This window comes from Astatotilapia calliptera, chromosome 20, assembly GCF_900246225.1.
Source record: "Astatotilapia calliptera chromosome 20, fAstCal1.2, whole genome shotgun sequence".
Classification (NCBI taxonomy): domain Eukaryota; kingdom Metazoa; phylum Chordata; class Actinopteri; order Cichliformes; family Cichlidae; genus Astatotilapia; species Astatotilapia calliptera.
The window spans coordinates 23,093,364-23,114,878 of record NC_039321.1 but is presented as its reverse complement, the minus strand read 5'-3'; the positions used below and the strand labels follow the sequence as shown (position 1 = coordinate 23,114,878).

The 21,515-nt window shown below is 40.6% G+C and overlaps 1 protein-coding gene across 3 annotated transcripts in view; it reads right to left on the bottom strand.

The window, feature by feature from the left end:
- The window catches only part of celsr3 (cadherin, EGF LAG seven-pass G-type receptor 3), a 117,063-nt gene that overhangs the window by 50,391 nt on the left and 45,157 nt on the right, over positions 1-21,515 (bottom strand). For 2 of the 3 annotated variants that reach the window (XM_026153787.1, XM_026153789.1), the window contains exons 4-13: positions 19,637-19,859; positions 11,662-11,777; positions 11,215-11,303; positions 10,914-10,928; positions 10,389-10,546; positions 7,180-7,343; positions 5,611-5,736; positions 4,420-4,589; positions 3,529-3,714; positions 972-1,082 (exon numbers count right to left, since the gene is read on the bottom strand). In XM_026153787.1, the coding sequence (XP_026009572.1) occupies positions 972-1,082; positions 3,529-3,714; positions 4,420-4,589; positions 5,611-5,736; positions 7,180-7,343; positions 10,389-10,546; positions 10,914-10,928; positions 11,215-11,303; positions 11,662-11,777; positions 19,637-19,859 (1,358 nt within the window). The remainder of the gene's footprint in view (positions 1-971; positions 1,083-3,528; positions 3,715-4,419; positions 4,590-5,610; positions 5,737-7,179; positions 7,344-10,388; positions 10,547-10,913; positions 10,929-11,214; positions 11,304-11,661; positions 11,778-19,636; positions 19,860-21,515) is intronic. The other variant, XM_026153788.1, reaches the window with a different exon arrangement.

Sequence of the window (21,515 nt, the reverse complement as noted above, 5' to 3'; positions counted from 1 at the left end):
GTACAGAGGACTGACTCAAGACTTTGTGGACTGGTGCCAGCTGAACTACCTCCAGATCAACGCCAGTAAAACCAAGGAGCTGGTGGTAGACTTCCGCAGGCACAAGCATTCTCCACTGCAACCACTGAACATCCAGGGTATGGACATTGAGGCTGTGGACAGCTACAGGTACCTTGGTGTTCATCTGAACAATAGACTGGACTCATAACTCAGACGCCCTCTACAGGAAAGGGCAGAGCAGGCTGTACCTGCTGCGGAGACTCAGGTCGTTTGGGGTGGAGGGCCCACTCCTGAAGACCTTCTATGACTCTGTGGTGGCTTCTGCTATCTTTTATGGTGTGGTCTGCTGGGGCGGCAGCATCTCTGCTGGGGACAGGAAGAGACTGAACAGGGTGATCCGAAGGGCCAGCTCTGTTCTAGGATGCCCTCTGGACCCAGTGGAGGTGGTGAGTGACAGGAGAATGGCGGCTAAGCTGTCATCCCTGTTGGACAACGTCTCCCACCCCATGCAGCAGACTGTGACAGCACTGAGCAGCTCCTTCAGTGGGAGACTGCGGCACCCACGGTGTGGGACGGAGAGATTTCGCAGGTCTTTCCTCCCCACTGCTGTCAGACTCCACAACAAAGACTTTAACTGAACAAACACACACATCCACACATGTGCAATAATACTAAGTGCAATAATCTTTTCTGGCATCGTTGTATTTTTACTCAGTTGTATATAGCATTCGTATTCTATTTTTATCTTATTGTATATTTTTATTCTATTTTATTCTACTGTATATAGTATATTATTTTATTCTATTCTGTACAGCTGTGTACTGTATTTATTCTTATTGTATTCGAATTTTTGCGTCATAACTTTTGCACTGTCCACTTCCTGCTGTGACAAAACAAATTTCCCACGTGTGGGACTAATAAAGGTTATCTTATCTTATCTTATCTTATGAGTTAAAAACTCCATCCTTTACCTGTATGCATCCTCTTATCCCGTTCTGAACCTCCCCAGATCCCAGCACTCCTCCAACATGCAGATGTTTCACCTTCAAACCATGAATCTCATTTCCCACTATCACTGTTCCCTAATGGGGAAAGAAGGAAAGAGGTGGGGGAACAGATGGAGACAGGAAAGGAAAAGAATATGATTATTAATAGCAGCAAACACACTCAGCAATGAAGGGTAAAAAAAAATAGTTACAAGCTAGTGACCATCAGTAAAAACATAATTAAAAAGATGTTTCTGTTATGAGTTTACATCAAAATGAACTGAAAAAGATACGATTTTTTTCCCTGGAAGGATTATTGATTTCCAGAAACCGCTATATTGTTATTTACCGATATATCAGCGAGCAGCGCCAGGTTATTATGAGGCTTGTGTCAGTCAAATAGAAGGGGAGGTGGAGAGGAGCGTGAAAAGAATTCGACTGAATGATTGGCTTCATTAAACAGAAGAAAACCATAATATGCAATCACTGCAGAGAAGGTCAATGCTCAAGTGATAACTCCAGCAGAATTGTGAAGAAATGTTGACAGGCAACTTGGCTTGCGAGGATCATGAAAGCAAAATCAATGAGCCGCATTCATCACCGTTTCAGCAGCAGTAGAAGATGCTAAAATGGAAGCTGAGATATGTCTGATAACAGCGGCACATGTGCCAAAACCCCTTTCAAAGGCAACTGCCGTTTAATTGTTTAATAATTTTGTATTTGAAATGTTTTTCTGCACCATTTGCTCAGTGTGCTACTTGATGCACTTTGGAGAATAGCCTGGTGAACTACAATGAACAGATGAAAGACATAACGTGCTGACAGACGATTTAGGGAATAGCACGACATAAAAACACGACAAAGGCTGTTTGTGTTTGCTTAAACCGAGCCAAAGATGATTATAATACGGACGGTGGTTGTGCACGTGCTTCTCTGTGTTCATGTCACTGCCACATATGTACAGGCGCATACATCATACTAGCGCATGCACGGAAACAAACATCGCACAGTACAATCTGACATAATAATCCACCGGAGATTAGTGAAACGAGGATTAGAAGCCCACATCTTGGGGAGTCTGACGCTCTGCAGGATTTTAGAAAAACCTGTATATGTTCTAAACATTTATATGTATGTGCGTATGTGTGTGTGTTTCTTTGATATAGGCTTTGTATTTGTTTTAAAAAGGCAGGATGTTGTATAACACTGTCAAGGATTGTTAGGCAAAGAACGGAAGGAGGGAGAAGTAATAATGCAGTAAGAAATAAAAAGATAGGAAGATAACAAGGTTTACTTTTGATGAAATATACTTGAAATGTACTATGAATATACCTTAAGACGTGTGTGAAATACGTTTTTGTATGTTCCAAAGACTTTTTTCATGTAATGCGAATTATACCCATGGCTCATATGTAAGGTAAATTAAGGAAAATGAACTCCGACATTAGAATCTCAGCTGAAAATTTAACCCTGCATAACATTGCTTTCAAAAACGCAGACTGCAAGAGTACTTTATTAAGCACCTGTTGACCAAGCACGCCAAAACCTTGCCATTTCCTTTTAGCTGCTATGTATGCCAGTATTTTTAAGATTAGACACAAAGCTTTTTATTTCAATAAAGCTTACAGTTAGGGCTGATTAGGTGACCCTGAACTAGCTCCTTCTCATGTTACAATGAGCTCAGTCTGCTGAAGGACTTTCTGTAACGCGCTGATTATTTCTTCTCCACTGACGTCTTTTTCCCCTCCATGTGTTTATACATCACTGCATATCATTATATGTGTCCTCCGTCTCCCTATGTTCTTTTTTTTTACTTTTCTCTCCAACCCATCCCTCAGCCAATTGCAGCAGATGGCTGCCCTTCCCTGAGCATGGTTTCATCCTGTTGAAAGGGAGTTCTTCCTTCCCACCGTTGCCTAGTGCTGCTTACAAGGGGTTGTCTGATTGGTGGTTTTCGCAAAAATTCACCAGCCCAATCTACAATAAACTAATATCTTTCTTAATTTAAGGAATTCATACAATTGGTTATTTATTTATTCATGTTTAGCATCCTAAAATACATCCTTCATCGCTTTGGCTCAAAGCAGGAAGTGAGAGAGACGTCTGTACTTATGGGGACATTCTGGATTAGAGGAAATTAAATAGGTTTGCTTTCCTCGATTCATATTAAATGCTTTAAAATTTCAATTAAGTACTTCTCTGGCGATTACACCGAATAATATAGCCCATCAAGGAGCTGCAGATTTCAAACAGACAGAATAAATGGAGAATTACAACTGGAAAAAAAGAATTGCCTCTTTTAATTTGAACACAGTCAAAAAAATTCATTTTTAAGCCAAATTAAGCCTTATTGATTTCATAAAGCAGATACGACAAAAAACCTTCTTATTCATTTAAACTATGCTTGCAGGATAAATTTAATATTTAATTTACTTTTTTTTCAAGCTATTAAAGGACTTTAATTTCCCCCCCTTTAAAAAAATCGACTGTACTATGTGCCTCTAGTGTAAGTGTGCTCGATTTTGATGATAATTTGCACTACCTGATAGAGTCCGAAGTCCAGCCGCAGTGTGGCGACATAGCGAGTCTCGCGGCCACTGCGAACGTCTCGCAGCTCCAGCTGGAGGTCGTGCCACCGGCCGTCTGCCACTTGAACCTGATCCAACCGCAAACGCACCGGTCTGGTTGAGCCGCGGGTCACCGAAAAGACCAGCTGACCATTAATTACCTGATGAGAGCGAGAAGAATAAATGAATAAATAAAATTCGCAAATCACATTAAAAGAAAAACAAAAAGAAGAAAAAAGAGGGAGAGGGAGAAAAAAACGGTCCACTGCTATGACTGTGTGAGTGTGACTGTGTGTAGGAGCGTGAAATCCGACGTCTTGGCTCAGCTTCCACCGAGATTCTGCTAATTTAAAACACTCTTTGGATTTAGCATCTGAAACTTAACGTATATAAACAAGCTCAAATTGTGTTTAAGCCTAAATGCAGTTAAAGCTTTTTGAGTTTCTGGTGATAGTGGAAAGGTTGGTGAAAGGAAGGGCACCATTTATAGATGTACTCACAATCAGTGTTTCAGACGGTGAAACATAAGAAGCTCCTTCAACACCAGATATGGATACTTTTAAAGAAATGTGAACTGCTTTCAGACTCCATGGAGCCTGGTGTTATTTAAAAGGGAACAGTAGTCCCAGCTGTAGACTCTTTTATTATTATTAAAATGTAAACCACTGAATTTCCACTAATACTACTTCTTCTTCTTTTGGCTGCTCCCTTTAAAGGTCGTCACAGCAGATTATCCCAATCCATCTCAGCCCATCCCTCCTCCGTCACATCAACCCTCTGCAGTTTTATCTTCAACATCCTCAATATCCCTCCTCCGCTAACCATCTCGACCTTGCCTCTTAAATGTTAAATGTGTTCGTGCCCACCTGGAACACCAGGCTGATATACTGGCCAGCCTGGGCCTGCAGCAAAGTCCCTTCACGGGCTCTGGTTCTGAACACCAGGCCGAGGTACCAGGGTGCGGAGATGGTTACGTCATTCTTCAGGTCCCACCAGAGGGCGCTGTTACCCAGAAAGCGGTGTACGTGTGTCATCACTGAGGCGAAGAGAAAAAAACGAAAATGAAAATTAGTGAAATTTCCGAAACAATTTCCAGATGATACTGTTGTCCTTATCCGTCAGTCGGCAACATAATTCTTGTAGTTGTTCACTTTAATATTGTGTGTTTTTCAAAGCACATGTAGCATCATCAGGACTATTGGTTTGTTGGTTTGAAGGACAAACAGACCATGTCTGTTCGGGCATGACGTGATCTTTAATGCATTTCATGCCCAAATAGCTTCCACAGTTGTTTGCTCTCTGTTGTTTAATTACCAATCAAAGGTATAAAAGCTTCCAAAATTAAATGATGAAACATATGTTACACTGCAGTCTCTGAAGTACAAACTAAGTCCCAGAACTTGTGAACATTTTTCACTGAGATCAATAAACACCATGTTTTTTTTCTTTTTTTCCCCTCAAGTGAATCTTGACGCTTTATTTCCCCTTAGAGTTGGATGTCTGTGCTCGCAATCAAGACATGCCAGTAAAAATAAATGAGTAAAACCACCTGGGCTAGTGAATGTCCACTCATGAGAGGGAAATCTCTAAAGGTTTATTACGGTTCAGTTATACACAGGAAATACAGCCAGATATCTAGTAACAACTGTCTCATGGGCTAAATTTATTCTTAGCTCAGTCTGTTGGACTGTATTTTTCCATCATCAATTCTTCCTTTTTATTTAAGACGGTGCATTCATATTATGCAGGTCAACACTCACTGAGCCACATTAAGTGAAAGGGTGTTATCTGGGGGATTTAAGCTTAGGTAAGCTGTGAACAAATTAATGAAGTGTTAGTATAATTACAGCCGAAAAACAAAGTCCTGTGAAAATCAGGTTTTAAAAATAAAACGTTAAAATCCCAGCCACTGCTAGAAAATGCTCGTTCCACCAGCAACTGTCTTGCTACTTACTAATAATTATGCTGAAGTGGCATGATAAAATTAACATTGTTAAAGGTTGCTATTAGTGTAGTTACTGTAGGGCTACGGGATAAGAAAAATCTCGGCCTCTTACCGTGGCTGCAGTCCTTCCCACCGTATCCTAGGGGACAGTCACAGGAGAAAGTCTCCCAGCTCACACTGCAGGTTCCTCCGTTCTGACACGGGTTGGACTTACAGAAGGGATGTTTGGCACTGCAGCCTAGTGGAAGCAGCAGAGATCACTGAAGTTATAAAAATGAATTGCAACATACTGTACATGATAAGTCTTCATGCTGTCACTGTGAGCTTTATAACATTACCCACACACACAAGCATTTTCAAAATAAAGTTCAACCGATTTTTTGGCTATTTGTTGGTCTGTTGGTATCATAATGACACCAGGAACGACAAATACCTACAATGACCAATAAATGATCAAATTAAAAGGTAAATAAGACTGGAGAAACACCCTTCAACCATGTAATGAGTGTTGATGTTACACTGTTTGTCCATCAGAGGGACCTCTACAAGTTCCCTGTTGCCAACAAGTCTTTGGAACGCCAAACACAACAACCCGCTGGTCAGGCAAAGCGTAATTAAATAAATAATTGACTAAAACAAATGTTAAGGAAATGTTTTTCTTTTTGGTATGCCTGAAAGAAATTGGCCAATATTTCTAAAACTCCTCTGTCGGAGTAATTCAGGGTGTTTAAAGTTTTCAGTCTAGTTAAAAACACTCAAAATTGAATGAAAAGTGGTGATCATCATTTTTATATGTTCAAGTGCATAGTGTGGAGGATGTCATAAGGCCTTGAGGCAATCGGATGTAAAACACAATATTTCTGAGTGTTTTATGTTTAAATCAGACAGATTTGGTAAATGGTAATGGTAAATGGCCTGCATTTGTATAGCGCTTTTCTAGTCCATAGGACCCCAAAGCGCTTTACACTACATTCAGTCATCCACCCATTCACACACACATTCACACACTGGCGATAGCAAGCTACATTGTAGCCACAGCTGCCCTGGGGCGCACTGACAGAGGCGAGGCTGCCGGACACAGGCGTCACCGGGCCCTCTGACCACCACCAGTAGGCAAACACGGGGTTAGTATCTTGCCCAAGGATATTTGGCATGCAGCCAGGGTGCAGCCTGGGATCGAACCACCGACCTTCTGATTAGTGGCTGACCTGCTCTGCCACCTGAGCTACAGCCACCCTGTAACTGTTTGCCCTGAATGCGACTGGAAGGTTAAAAGTCATCAAAAATACGATATGAAAATGAAAGATATGCAAACAGTTACACATAGTAGCACAACAAAACAATGATGTATAACAAATGTTTTCCTTTCATTTCACTGACTATAATAAAAAGTAATGCAAGCACCCAGTCCACCAGTGAAAATCCAATTTCAGTGCAATGAAGCCTAACTATATATGACTATATGTGAAGAAGTGGCTCTACCCCATTATTGTTTCCTATAATGTTTAGAAGCACAAAGTGGTTCGTAGCACACAAACCCTTAAAAGCTACTTCATTTAAATACTAACGTTTGTGTGTGTTTTGCCACAATGGGTGAAAAGGCTATTGAGAAGGAGCTAAATGTTACTAATGCACAATAATACATGTTTGAAGGAAAGCAAACATGGTTCCCAGCACTGACCAGGAAGCGTTCCATTATTGGCGATAAATCCAGCCATGTCCAGCGGTTTGCTATCGATGTGCAGCTCTTTCATGCAACCGATAAACTCCCTGGTGCCAAAGGGAAAGTTGTCTGGCACATTAGGGACTCCACCCAGAAATAATGGACCAGTCAAGTCCAGAGACCTAAGAAACACAAAGATAGAAAGCAAGGAGTAAATATAGTGGAGAACAAATGGGGTTATGGAAGAAACACAGGATTATTCTTCTTCAAGTAAGAGAGGGAGGAGAGAGGGATGAAAGAAGAAGGGGTGAAAAGAAGGCAGAACATGAAAGAGGGTATGAGAGAGGGATTAAACAAACCTAGAGATTAAACATGTCATCAGAGGTAAATGAAATGTGTCATCATTCAGAATCGAAATCACAGAAAAGCAGGGGATGTTGAGGATAAATTAGATGATGGTGTTTTTTAAGGTAAAAATGGAAACAGAGAAGGAACAGACAGATTGAACACAAATACACTGAGAAAGAAAAGGAGACAGATGAAGAGACAGATGAACAAACAGGAGATTAAACAGGAGTTACAGCAACCGTCTTGAGAGAAGAGGTAGAGGTGGATGACAAGATGAAGAAGGAGAAAGGAGACACAATCCGGCAATAAAAGGTGGTAGATATAAGACCAGCCTGCATTAGGAGAATGAGGGGGAATGGCAATGCCAAAGGAAGAAAAAAGCTTGAAAGATAGATGAACAAACAAGAGATTAAGTGTGAGTTACACCAAATGTCAAGAGGCAGATGACGAGACAGATGGGTATTGGGAAGGAAAGAGGGAATACGAGGAGGAAAATTTCGGCGGGATAGAAAGTGACAGTTATGGGACTGCGCTGAGTGAGAACCAAAGAGAGACAAAGTTTTGTCAGCAGAGGACATCACTGGAAGAGAATGTCAAGACTGAGCAAGAGGCGGGTGGAGAAATGGAAAGGGAGCAAGAGGAAGAGAGGGTTGACGTGTTAGTCTTTAGCCTTCCTCTTTGATCCGTTTTCTTTTCCCTCAGCCTCACTTAGTGCTGACAGACGCGGCAAACGTGATTACAGCTTACAGAGGCGAGGCCAGACATCAACACTATGACACGCTGCTCTTTCAGTGCATGTGCGGATACGCTTTATGTGTATGTGTTTTCTTGCACTTGTTAGTATATATGGAGACATTCGTTGGTTAGACACACACAAACTGTAGCTGAGAAAGAATGAACAAAAGTTCGACAAGGTCAGATGGAACAGGCAGTGCAATGCATTTAAAACCAACAATTTGGATCTTTTAGTCACACCTAAGAGATTGTGTGTGTGAGACGGAGAGACGAGCGGAGATAATGAAAAGAAACGAACATATCCGTGTAGCAGAATGAGACGCCTGGTAACAAGACCATCAGAGAGATACAGACAGACATGAAGGAGCATAGAGACGTCAAAGAGTCGTGCCTCATTAAAGCCTTGAGTCCCCCGCATAGTTCCCCTACCGTCACCTCATCACCCTGATCGTTACTTTAAAATCCTGTCAGATTTCTAAACTTTCAGCGCGTTTTTTAACGTTTTTTAACATGTAACACCTTTCTGTTTTCTTTTCAAAATATTGATCTCTGCTGTAGGTAATTTTTACAAGCCTGGATAAATATTTTGTTTAAACTTTAGCATTTCAGATGTATGAAACTTTAATTGGTAATTAAGCGAACACAGACATGCTCGGTGAATGCATGTATCTCCCAATGTAATGCTGCTACCCTCAGTCACTTCACACACTCACTTTACCTTTAGATAGCTTAAAAAGCTACCAGCTGGCCAGCATGTTGCTCATAGCTGCACATAATGACCAGCTTTATTGGTTTTCTACTCAGTGGAAATTGTCTTTGAATATCTGTTAAGCCTCTGTTCAGTTACAGATTATGTTTAATGAAAGATGTCTTTGCAAAGAAGCTGGCAAATCCTGTGCAAACACCTCCCACAGCTCTGGGTCAGTTACTATTCATCCTTTCATTTGCAATGCTGATGGCAAAAGAACAAATTTACCTGCAGGAATTCATCCTAAGGTTCTTTTTTTTTTTTTAAATTAATCATTCAGTATTTATTTATCATTTTGACCAAAAAATTTCATAGATTCATTTCATGTTAAAATTAGTTATCTCAGTATGAATATACCAAAGTTTATGCTATAGAACAAGCTACAGTATTACACTGTAGTCCTCCTACGCTCTGCTTCAACGTCTTAAAACTGAGAAATTTAAGTCTCCGAATTTAAGAGCCTGAATTCAGTCAAACGGTTGTGATAAAAGCTAAAGGATGCGATACTTATGCTTCCTCTCCAGCTTTGCCACAATGCCTCTCTTACAGCGCTAAAAGCAAGCAAACCCAGCTTACATTAGCTAGAAACTGAGTCACCCAATCACTCAAGTCAGCAAACGGCTGTTTCCCACCGAAAATGAAGATTCAAAAGTGAGCTGCGTGTTGTATCTGTTGTATCTGAGCAGTTTGTATCTGATATTAGCATACTGATACAGCATAAACACTGATCTCAAAGTCATGGCGTGTGCCAGAAAGTACTCCTAGCATGATGGCGCAGGACAGTCTTTTGTACATTAGCTCACACATATTTTAAAACACAGTATGAGGTAGGGCGTTTTCACACCTAAAGTTTGTTTACTCTGGTCCAAATCAGTTGATGAGCTTGTAAACTTGTAGCTTTTCCCTGCAAATTAGTTTCTTTCCATATTGAGGAAAATCCAAATGAACCAAAATGCGTCACTACAAATTACATGAGAATGTTCAGTCCGGTCATTAGCCAGATGTTGTACTGGTCATCTACAGTACTTTGCTACATCCCAGATTGCAAGTTTTTTTTAGCTCAAGCTTGATATTTTCTATTCAGTAATGCCTGAAATGAGTGACTGAGTCCAGAAAGTCAGCAGGAAAGTGTTTACAGAACACATACCCATCCCATATACTTCTATAGGACCTTAAGCTGTTTTGTAACACTGTCTGGCTGCCTTCAGATAGAAAGCAGGTATACGGCACTTGCATTTGCACTTTTTTCTTTTTACAGTTTTCTGTAATTTGCATCCATTTTTTGTACCGTCAATGGTTATGACTGAGAAACCGGCTGACATTGGTATATGACCATTAGAAGTTTGGGTCCCAGCAAAGTGTTGCAATTAAGAAGTGAAAAAAGAAAAAAACTTACTTCTTACTGCTGGTTTGTTTGCCCTGTGCAGCACAGCTGTAATTTCCAAGCTGCGTACCAAAGCGAAGTGACAAGGCTGTATCACAGTCATCAACGCTCACCACAGCAATCTTCTCATCTGACGGACCCTGAGCCTCACCACTCATACTGCGCTTGGGCTGGACATCCAGACACAGTCCAAAGAAACAGAAAACCAGTCAAGATTCAAGAAATACAAGAGCATTCACTAAATCTAGAGTTTTCGTCATTGCATTGAAACACTACATCAGATACGAAATAGCAGTAAACACATGAGATTAGTATTTACACAAATACTTTGCACAATGACAGGAAGAAAAAAGGGAGAAGCTGTGGTTAGTAGGACATACAGGAAAAAAAAAACAAACACATGGGCAAGAGAACAGACTAAGAGCAGAAAGACAGCGCATTCATTCTCCTTACTGTCTGCTGGTGAAAGAAAGGAGGAGCAAAAGAAGCTAGGAAAGGAGAAAGTGTATATGCGCTCTGACACACGCTCATACTCACATAACGTGTAGCAGGCTGAGGAAAATAAAAGAACATGAAGAAAATTAAAGGAGATGTGCGGCGAATATGCATGAATAAAAATGATGACACGCAAACACCCACATAGTCGTGTAGACACAAATACTTTGGCTCAATTCAAAGTGCTTCGTCGGCTCGAAGGCTGAGAAACTATTCTGCCGACGCATCAAAAGTACCAATAAAAACAAGTCAAATTTACAAAGTGCAAAAGTACATCAAGAATCCAAAGTGGAAGCTCAAATGCAAGGATCACAATGAAGATGGGATTGGGATGTAAACCCACCTTGTTGTAGTAGTGGATGTGAACTGTATGCCAGTTACCATCGCTCACACCCCCTGGCAGGAAGGGACTCACCTGGGTGGATGACTCACCTACAGACGGGTAAATGAAGAATATGCCATTAAAATGAATTCAAATGTAGCTCTTATGGGTCTCCTCTTTTTTTAAGGGTGTCGATGCTCCAAATATATCGACTTTATTTACATTGACCCCAAAACCTCTGTAAGAACTGTTTGCAAAGACCAAATCAGCAGCATTCATTACCTGAATCCACTCTTAGATAAACAGATTTTTGTGTCTCAGGAGGAACGCTTGTTTTTACAGGCCTGCTGCACATGTTCATGGGTCAAAAGAAAAGCAAACAACAACAGCAGACATATGGTCTCTGTTTATAGAGCACAAATTTCACGCAAACAAAACCAAACAAGAGTGCACATAAAGATACAATACCTGTGGAGTATTTGAACACCACTTGTCCTTCTTGGATCTCTAAGGCAATGAAGTCATGTTTCTCGTTAAAGCGTCCATTATAGAAGAGAAGACCACTGTTCTCCAGAGTGGCAAATCTAAAAGACGGATGTACATAGAAATTTGAAGTTTATTGACAAATGCTGTATGCAGTAGAGAATTTATTAACACAGCCATGGTAAAAACAAAACTGTTAGGTAAGGAGTGAAAGACTAAGTACACCCTTAATGCTTAGCATCGATGATCAAATTGTGATGATCAGTGATTAATTGATCATCATAATCAGTATGACTACCGCTATAAAAGTAGAAGTTTTGGCAGTTTGTTGGTCTGAAGCATTGGGGTGTATCAACGCAATGCCAAACACGAAGGACATCAGCAACGATTGTAAAGAAGCAACTGTTTCTGCCCATCAGCCTCTGAAGCATTAAAGCATTAAAAGGCCTTATCCAAGCATACACAGAGAAAGATTATTCACAAGTGGAAAACATTCAAGACAGCTGAGAATCTTTGATGTGCAGGAGTGGACATAACCGGAAATTCATCCAGACTGCGTCATGCTCAGAGAAATTGCAAAAACCCAAGAGGTACAGGCCTCAGTTAGCATGTTAAATATTAACATTCATGACAGTATAATTAGAAAAAGACTGAACTAGTATGGATGTTTAGAAGGGCTGCCAAGAGAAAGTCTCGTCTGTCTAAAAAGAACATGGCAGCCCGGCTTATGTTTGCAGACCTGCCAAACCTAGAAAGTCAAAGAGAAAGCCAAATATCAGCACCTCATACCAACTGGGGACTTGCTTTGAAGCTGCCAAAAAAAAAGCATTCTGGATTAATTCTTGTTAAATACATAATGACGTGGTGTAATATGTCATGCACTGTTGTGCATTTAAGGTTGTTGTTATGGTCTGTGGCAGTGTTGGGGAGTAACGGAATACATGTACCGCCGTTACGTATTTAAAATACAAAATATGAGTAACTGTATTCCGTTACAGTTGCCGTTTAAAAAGGTGGTATTCAGAATACAGTTACTTTGTTGAAATAAATGGATTACACTGCGGTACTTGAGCAGGTAGATGATGGCGTCCTCGGAACAGAGGACGCCATCATCTACCTGCTCAATCGTGTCTACACCCATCTGGACCAGCCGGCGAGCACTGTGAGGGTCATGTTTTTTGACTTTTCCAGTGCTTTCAACACCATCAGGCCGATCCTCCTGGGTGATAAGTTAGCAGCGATGCAGGTGGATGCTTCTCTGGTGTCCTGGATTGTTGATTACCTGACAGGAAGACCACAATATGTACGTCTCCCACAGTGTGTGTCTGACAAGGTGATCAGCAACACAGGGGCACCACAGGGGACTGTCCTCTCCCCCTTCCTCTTCACCCTCTACACCACAGACTTCAGCCACTGCACAGAGACCTGCCATCTTCAGAAGTTTTCTGATGACTCTGCGGTGGTTGGATGCATCAGCAGGGATGATGAGACAGAGTACCGGGCTGTGGTCGACTCCTTTGTCACGTGGTGTGAGCAGAATCATCTGCAGCTCAACGTGGCAAAGACCAAGGAACTGATCGTGGACTTCAGGAAGACCAGGAAACACTTGACCCCTGTTTCAATCCAGGGGGTCAGTGTTGACATTGTGGAGGACTATAAATACCTTGGAGTACACATTGACAATAAACTGGACTGGGCTAAAAACACCACAGCACTTTACAGGAAGGGCCAGAGTCGTCTCTATTTTTTGAGGCGACTGAGGTCCTTCAACATCTGCCAGAAAATGCTGAGGATTTTCTATGAGTCTGTGGTGGCCAGTGCGATCCTCTATGCTGTTGCATGCTGGGGGAGCAGGCTGAGGGTCGCAGATGCCAACAGACTTAATAAACTGATCCGTAAGGCCAGCAATGTTGTGGGGATGGAGCTGGACTCCCTCAAGGTGGTGTCGGAGAGGCGGATGCTGTCCAAGATAAAGACAATGTTGGATAACACCTCCCACCCACTCCATGACATGTTGGTCAGTCACAGGAGCTCGTTCAGTGAGAGACTGAGATTACCGAAAAGCACCACTGAACGACACAGGAAATCATTCCTGCCTGTGGCCATCTCCCTGTACAACGCATCCACTTAACACACTGTTTGCTGCTACAGCTACACATGTTTCTTTTCCAACTATTTATTTATAAGTGACTTATGTATGTATGTATGTATATATATGTATATATTGTACTATTCTTAGTTAGCGTATTGTCTGTCTTGTCTTAATGTTGGTTTAAAATGGAGCACTGTAACAAAAAATAATTTCCCCCAGGGATCAATAAAGTATTCTGATTCTGATTCTGATACTTTCCTGTTTCATATTGTCGCGGGTCAGGACTGTTTGGGTTTTGTTTGACAGCTATGCTCTTTGTTCCAGGCGGCAGTGTTACGGTTGCCATGGTTACAGGGCGACGCTCTCTCTCTGCGACTGTGTGTTTCCTGGGTGAGAGAGCGCCTTTTGTTGTTGTTGTTGTTGTGCTAAGCTAACAGGCAGAATGCTACAAGCATAGCTCTAAAGAATGTAGCATCATGGGCAGTGTAGTCCGTGCTGCAGGGAGAATGGACTGCCATACACGTTAATGTGTCTGTGAGCGAGGGAGGGAGAAAAAGGCAAAGTACGAGTTGTCATCGAGCAAAAACGGGAGCTGGAAGCATGTAAATATAATAATAACCACTGCAGCCAAGAAGAGTGCCTGACGAGCCCAGTTGTAAGTAAGCTATTAAGACTCGACTGTACACCATGTTCGTGTTTTCCTCCGAAACAATAAGTTCCGTTGGAGCAGTCTTTCAACGCCTCTCTCTGTCTCTCGCAAGAAAAGTTGACCCACACAACAAAGTAAAGCTATTTTTCGGCTACGAGCCGACAGGGACCCCGCCGTATTAGTCAGAGGTCCCTTTACTACAGTTCGGAGTCGCGGACCTTCAGTAATAGTAATAAATCACACAGCAATAGTACATTCACGTTGTTGTAAAAAGCATGATAATATATTAAGTAATCCAAAGTATTCAGAATACGTTACTGTCATTGAGTAACGTAACGGAATACGTTACAGAATACATTTTGGGGCATGTAATCTGTATTCTGTAATGGAATACATTTTAAAAGTAACCTTCCCAACACTGGTCTGTGGGATGAACAGGCCAAGTGTTATGTTGAGGACCCAAATGTAGGTGCTTGGAGACGAAATAATCTTAACAAAAGGCGAGCTGTTTATTAGGCTGAATGATCCACAAACCAAAAGTAAGCAGAAAATGCAAAAGGAACTGAAAACTTCTAAACAATAAAGACACTTAGAAAGACATTAGGCAGCACAAGGACCCAGAATCACTGGGAAAATGAGCTGATGCTCCAACAAAGGACAAAGGGAGACCAGCACATATATACACAGGAGAGTGATTAGGGGAGTGAAGTCAGCTGGGAAACACAGCAGGAACAAATTAGGCATAACGAGACAAGGGAAGCAAAACTAAACATAAAGCACAGAGATGAGTGACTATCAAAATAAAACAGGAAGTAACTAATATAAGGACCAGGATTAAGACAGATTAGCTTGACACATACAAAAGAGCAAACTGACACAAAGACAAGACTGACTCAACATGATATTAAAGGCAAAAACACAGAAAAAAAGCTAAGAGGACAGGGAGAGAACTAAGAAACCTAACGTAATTTGTGACTATACCAGATACATAAAATAATACAACAGGAAACTGATGGGGATTCAAAAACTCAAAAGGACAAGAAAACCAAAGACAGAAACAAAAACCTACTTTCAAAGTACAAAACAATAATGAATTAGGAAGATTTGAAAGTCCAAAACACAACGACCCCAGACCACAACAGCTATATTTAAATAATTTTAAAGCCTGATCAGAATTTTTATTACCTTAGAATTGATAGAGGGTGTACTCTCTTTTTACCATGGCTGTACATTTTTATATGCATGCAGAGAGAATATGACACATTTTAAATTATATTTTTCACTCCGATACAGGAAGAAACAGAAACAAAAAACTATCTCAGACACAGCAGAACAAAAATGACTCCTGGCTAGTGCGGAAGAACAAAAGGTATTCAGACTATGCCAGAGTTAATAAACCATACTGCTGGAGTCTTCCTCTCCCTCAGCTGCTCAGACGCAAATAAAAAGTCTATTTTGCACAGAACAGATGAGAAATACTCTGTCCTGGTGGCAAGACAGAAAAGATTCTCACTGCATAAAATGTCCACGTTAAAAAGTACTGAGATGTTGTTTTAAACATGATACCACAACAGTTTGCCTGTTTTTACTATTCCCTTCAACTAAGCGCCTCAATTGTAAAATCGTACACTGCAATTTGTAGGCAGCTGACAAATAGCACCTGCAGGGAAATTTTTATTCAAGGTTTCTCTACTTTCAGTGAGGTTCAGTGGTGTCACAAATTGGATCCAGCCCAACTCCGCTAGACAGTCAAATAAATCCAGTGCACAGATGCAGGAGGTCAGGTTCAGCTACAGGAAAGAAGCCCTAGAGCAGCATGGTTATAAATGTCTGCCTTTCAAACGGTTTTAAGTTGTTGAAGAAAAATATTCTTCTACTGTTTCCTATCTTGTTGAGTTAAAATTATCATATCTGCATTTTATTTTCCTGATTTAAATTCCAATGGAAATCATTCCTGCACTATAGAATTGTAAGGAAATAAGAGCATCTTATCGCCGTTCTGGTGAATCTGAGGACGCTGCCATTGTCTAAAATAAACCCAGGGTTTCTGGTTAGCAAATATGTGCCTTCTTTGTATGGATTTGCTGTCGCTCCGACTGCACTGTGCCAAAATATCTAGTATGCATATCTAATATATCCGTGCCACCAGAAATAGCTAAAAAATAATAATAATAATAAAATTGTAACCTTAGCTTTGATAGAGTAACTGGAGATAATGTGTGGAGTCAGCCAAGCGGAGACACAGAGGAGCCGAAGGAGTAAATAAATGCAAAGAAGCATGCTTTATATGTTCAGCAGGTCTGTTTTTGTCAGTGTTATTGCTGTTTGTGAAATTCATTACGTGCCGCCAAGAACTGCATTAAACAAATTAATATGATGTGACTTATTCCCAAAAGCAATAAACTACAAGATGGAATCATGTGTTTATGATCATTTCTATTCCTTAAACTCGGTTAGCTTAGCAGTCAATTTCAAGCAGAGCTGAAGAAAAGAAAACAAACGCTGTCAGAAACACACATGCACACACTCTCTCTCATGCAACTGCCTTTCAAATGCATTAAAAACTTGAGCTCAAGTCATGGCAGTGGTTTCATATTCATAGAGAGCAGAGTCATATTGTCGCTTATGCTTTCATATGTAGTTAGATCTATAGAAATCTAAAAAAAAGGCATCTTGTGGAGGGAAGTCTATTTTGCCCTCAATTAACACATGAAACAGGAGCTTACCGGTAAATTTAAAACATGTTTATCTATTTTCATAATAATTTGTTTTCCATATAGTTTATGTCCCTCCTATACTGTACATAAAAGATGGACGTAGCCAATGTGATGTCACACATTAGCTTGTTAGTCTTTCCCTTGAAGCTTCAGGATTAGCATGTAGGAAGCTGCCATATTATTCACATGGAGCCAAAAGTAAACATATTTGGATGGCAGTATGAAGCCGTAAGTTCTCAGCTAATGGAAATATGAGACCAGATGGCAACCACCAAGTAATTATTTCCCCACCAGTTGTAAACGGTTACTGCTATTTAGTAACATGTTAATAAAATACTGGAATTTTCTTCATGAAAACTGGAGCACAGACCTCTGGCACTGTGGTACCACTGTGCACAAAGCAAACCATGTTATTTATTTGAATTTAATTCCATTTAAAATGTGACTACACCCAATGATTTAAGACTTATTACAGTTTAACAAAAACTAATAAAAGACCATTCTAAATAAAATAAAAAAATCATCAAGGGGGATTTTAACTAGAAACCAAAGCTGCTTTTTGTACCAAGTTTTAAAGTTCTCAGACTCCAGTGGCAACTCAAGGAACTGCAGTTTTTTGGCACTTTGCCGGCTTCATTTTTCAGTCTTGCTGCTTGGTGCTGCCATAAAGCAGAACTACACACTAAGAACAAAACTCACAGATCTGACTGGGTTTGAACGAATGTGAAAGCATGGTGCTGAAAAAGACCACACATTATTTTCTCAAGAAGTCCATGATTAAAATTACTGAAAGAAAATGGAAGATTAACTCCTTTCTATACACAGATTTTTCCACCCAGCGTGGGACTCTTTTAAACCAACAACAACACACAGAGAAATGTTAACACGATACCTGCTAAATGCTCATAAAGCAAGCTTCTCTGAAAAAAAAGAAAACATGCCCTTCATGCTTCATTCCTTAACTTAACTAATGGTGACCACAAATCAACAGAAGAAACCACATGTAGTGCTTTTATGCACCAATAATGCTCATTTAGCAAGCAATACAGTGACCGCAATGTCTCACGGCAACTACTCCATGGTAGCCACATCAGCTTAGCAACAACCCCATGGGCAACATCACCCTAGCAACTATCATTAGACGACATCACCCATGGCAACCATCCATCCCATAACCCTGCCTGACCACTCTTAAGCACCACTTCAATTCTCTTGTGGGCTTTGTATGTCTAGAGGCAAGCAGCAACTGAAAAATGATTTTGGATGGGTAAAAGGAGTCACTGACCTCTGCCACAACATTAGCATTACATATATGCTCAGGCAGAAAGTGTTAACTCAAATAAAAACATGCTGCAAGCGAGCCAAGCAAAATGGAAAGATTTGCAAAAATTCTCTTGTAGGTAAAGTCAGTGCCACGGTTTAATTTACAATCTTAGTAAATAAAAAAATTATGATGACTTGTGTAGAAATGCTGTGAGATTCTTGAAACCTTGGCCAAAATCTTGCGGCAAATGTGCCCCATACACATTTGTACATGCATGATTAAAAGAATGTACACAGTCTGTGCCTGGTAAGGTAAAACATGCCAGGACATCATGTGGCTCCACTGTGGTGGACTACACGTCAGCCTACCCTAACAAGCAAAAGATTCCCTTTTTTAACCTAAGGAGGAGACACAAATCTCTTGGGGGTTGTGTGAGGAAAGGTATCTATTGTAAAAACCAAACATGCAGTTACCCGCTGTGATGACTCACGATGAGGGAGCAGCTGAAAGTTGTGTTTACATATCAGGACATATTAAAAAAATATTCTGGTCCTAACCAGGGCTCAAATATAACCTCACATGAACAAAACTCAATTCATCAGCCCTGTACCATCATGCTTGATGAGGTGGTGTTTGTCCTGATATGCTGTGCTAACATTAGCTGCTTACTTAACATTTTACCTTCTCATTCATACATAGTCACTTCTTCCCCAAAAAATCAAGCCGTAATGCTAAACTCAAAGTTTCAAAAGTGGGAACGTGACATCATGGTGCCATGGCCTTCTTTCATATACAGTCTGTGGTTTTAGTTATTAATTGGGCACTTTAAATTAATAGCCCTACTGACTAAGAAGCATGTTTTTTTCTGAGTTGGTTCCAACCATGAAGTCATTTCCTTTCAGAGCTTTTTGCAGCAGGATAGTCAGATGGAAGATAAGAACATAGAAGAGAAAGAAAGACAGCAAAGCACAGCAGATGGGATTAAATGGAGAAGCAATGCTTTTAAAGAAGCGAGGTAGAGGGAGGATACAGGGAAGCCATAAATAAAAGGATCACTCTCCAAGATGGAGATGATATAATTTTAAAAAACAGCTTAAAGAAAAGTGGAGACACAATAAGAGGAAATCAGAGAATGATCCATCCTGCTATATCTGATGGAAGCTGAAAGAAGAGACAAAAAAATAATAGAGAAGAAGAGAGGAAAGGAAATGACAGAATGTTTACTCAAGACTACTCACGTTAACGAGATGGAGAGGTGAAATCTCTGTCTGAGCCCCCGGAACATGACAAAGGACTTGGGTGGGAAGGACCGAGCGGTGACGGTGCAGTACGGTCGCTCATAGGCTCCTGCCGGGCACTCGCATCGGAAACCCCCACCCGAAAGCTCCCGGCACGTCCCTCCGTTACGACACACACCTGGCATGCACCTGCCCTGCCGGTGGTCAAACTCACAACGATCACCTGAAACAGAAAAAACCCCCACAATGTTAGTGTTAGCCAACCAAAGCGACCATAAAAGCCGTAAATCTCTCAGTAGTTAGTCTAACTTTCGCTCAAAGTTTCTGTATATATGCAGAAATATCAATGCAACAGATTCTGATAAAAATAAACATTCTTGGTATTTATGAACATTTCCACCATTGTTTTCTGCACCAATTTAAAAGGCTAACATCAAATAAACAAATAAATAAATAAATTCCCATCAGTATCCTGCCACTTTTGCCATTTCAAAGCGTGTTTCACAGGCAATTAATATTCACGGGATCTGACCTCACTGCTCCCATTGGCAGGTCTGTCAAAACACACAGGTGCTGTGCGACAAAACAATGTTCAGAGCAGCAGAGCACAACTGAAAAATCCACTAAACCTCCAGTGCAACAAATCCCTGATTAAAGTTGAAATAAAACACTTTAAATAATTTACCGATCTGAGCATGGTGGGGATAATGAGCGGGAAATATGCGCCACGGTTTAAGTTTTTCTCAACATGCTGTAAGTATTACAGCAATATTTTGTGTGAATACAGCTTGTTTTATTCTCCCACAGTAAAATCAAAAATGCACTTCCTGTTCATTTATACTAAGCTGTTTTCTGTTTTCAGTTTACTCCCTTGCTTTACTCCCTCATGGTTTAAGTGAGAAAATGTTCAAAATTACTCATACAGACCGCACATAAAACACAAACTTTCAGATAGTTTTAGAATTTATGCATAGTCAGTGTGTTACAGTGAAGTTAGAGTCTGAGTTTGATTAAAGAGATTTGCTTCATAGTGCTGTATCATCACCTTTTAATGCATTCGCTGGAGACAGGGTGGGCTGTGTTTGTCTCATCAATGTTGACAGGTAGCTGTAATATTATTGGAAAAGCAGGAGAGTTTCTAGCAACACCACTTGAGTTTTTTTTAAAATCACCAATATTTTGACCTGACCTTTTAGAATTCGGGGGCTAAGCACTAAAGTAACAATGTCTTATATTCAATCTAACTCCAAAAGAGGCTGAAACATATAGTGAGACATGCGCAAACTCTCTACAACCCTATAATGCCAAACATCAAAAATAAATTGCACAATGCATTTTTAGGCAATAAACTACTCAAATGTAGCAATAAACACCTCAGTTTAAAAACAAATGTCTGGCAATCATTAGGCTTTACAGGGTTAAATAGGCAGATTTGGCACATGTTCGTAAACGCAAATATCTACTCAGCAACTCAGCGCATTTATGCATGTAGACTTGGTTCAAGACGACTTGTTGAAGCTCAAACTGAGCATCAGAACGGGGAAGAAAGTGAGTCTGGCGTGGTTGTTGGCTCCAGACTGGCTGTTCTGAGTATTTTAGAAACTGCTGATCTGCTGCAATTTTATATATCCTGTGGCAAAGCTCAAATCAACTGCGATGCTATCTAGTCAGTATGGAACTAAATATGTGTAATTTTCCAGCACCTTGTTGAGTCTATGCCATGAAGAATAATGGCAGTTCTGAAGGCAAAAGGAGATCCAACCCAGTCTTGGCAAAGTGTACCTAATAAAGTAGTTGGTAAGTGTATATCATTATGAATAATCAAAATAAATATTTCAGTGAGACCAGGGTGTGATTGGCTGAGGGAAATGCTCTTCCC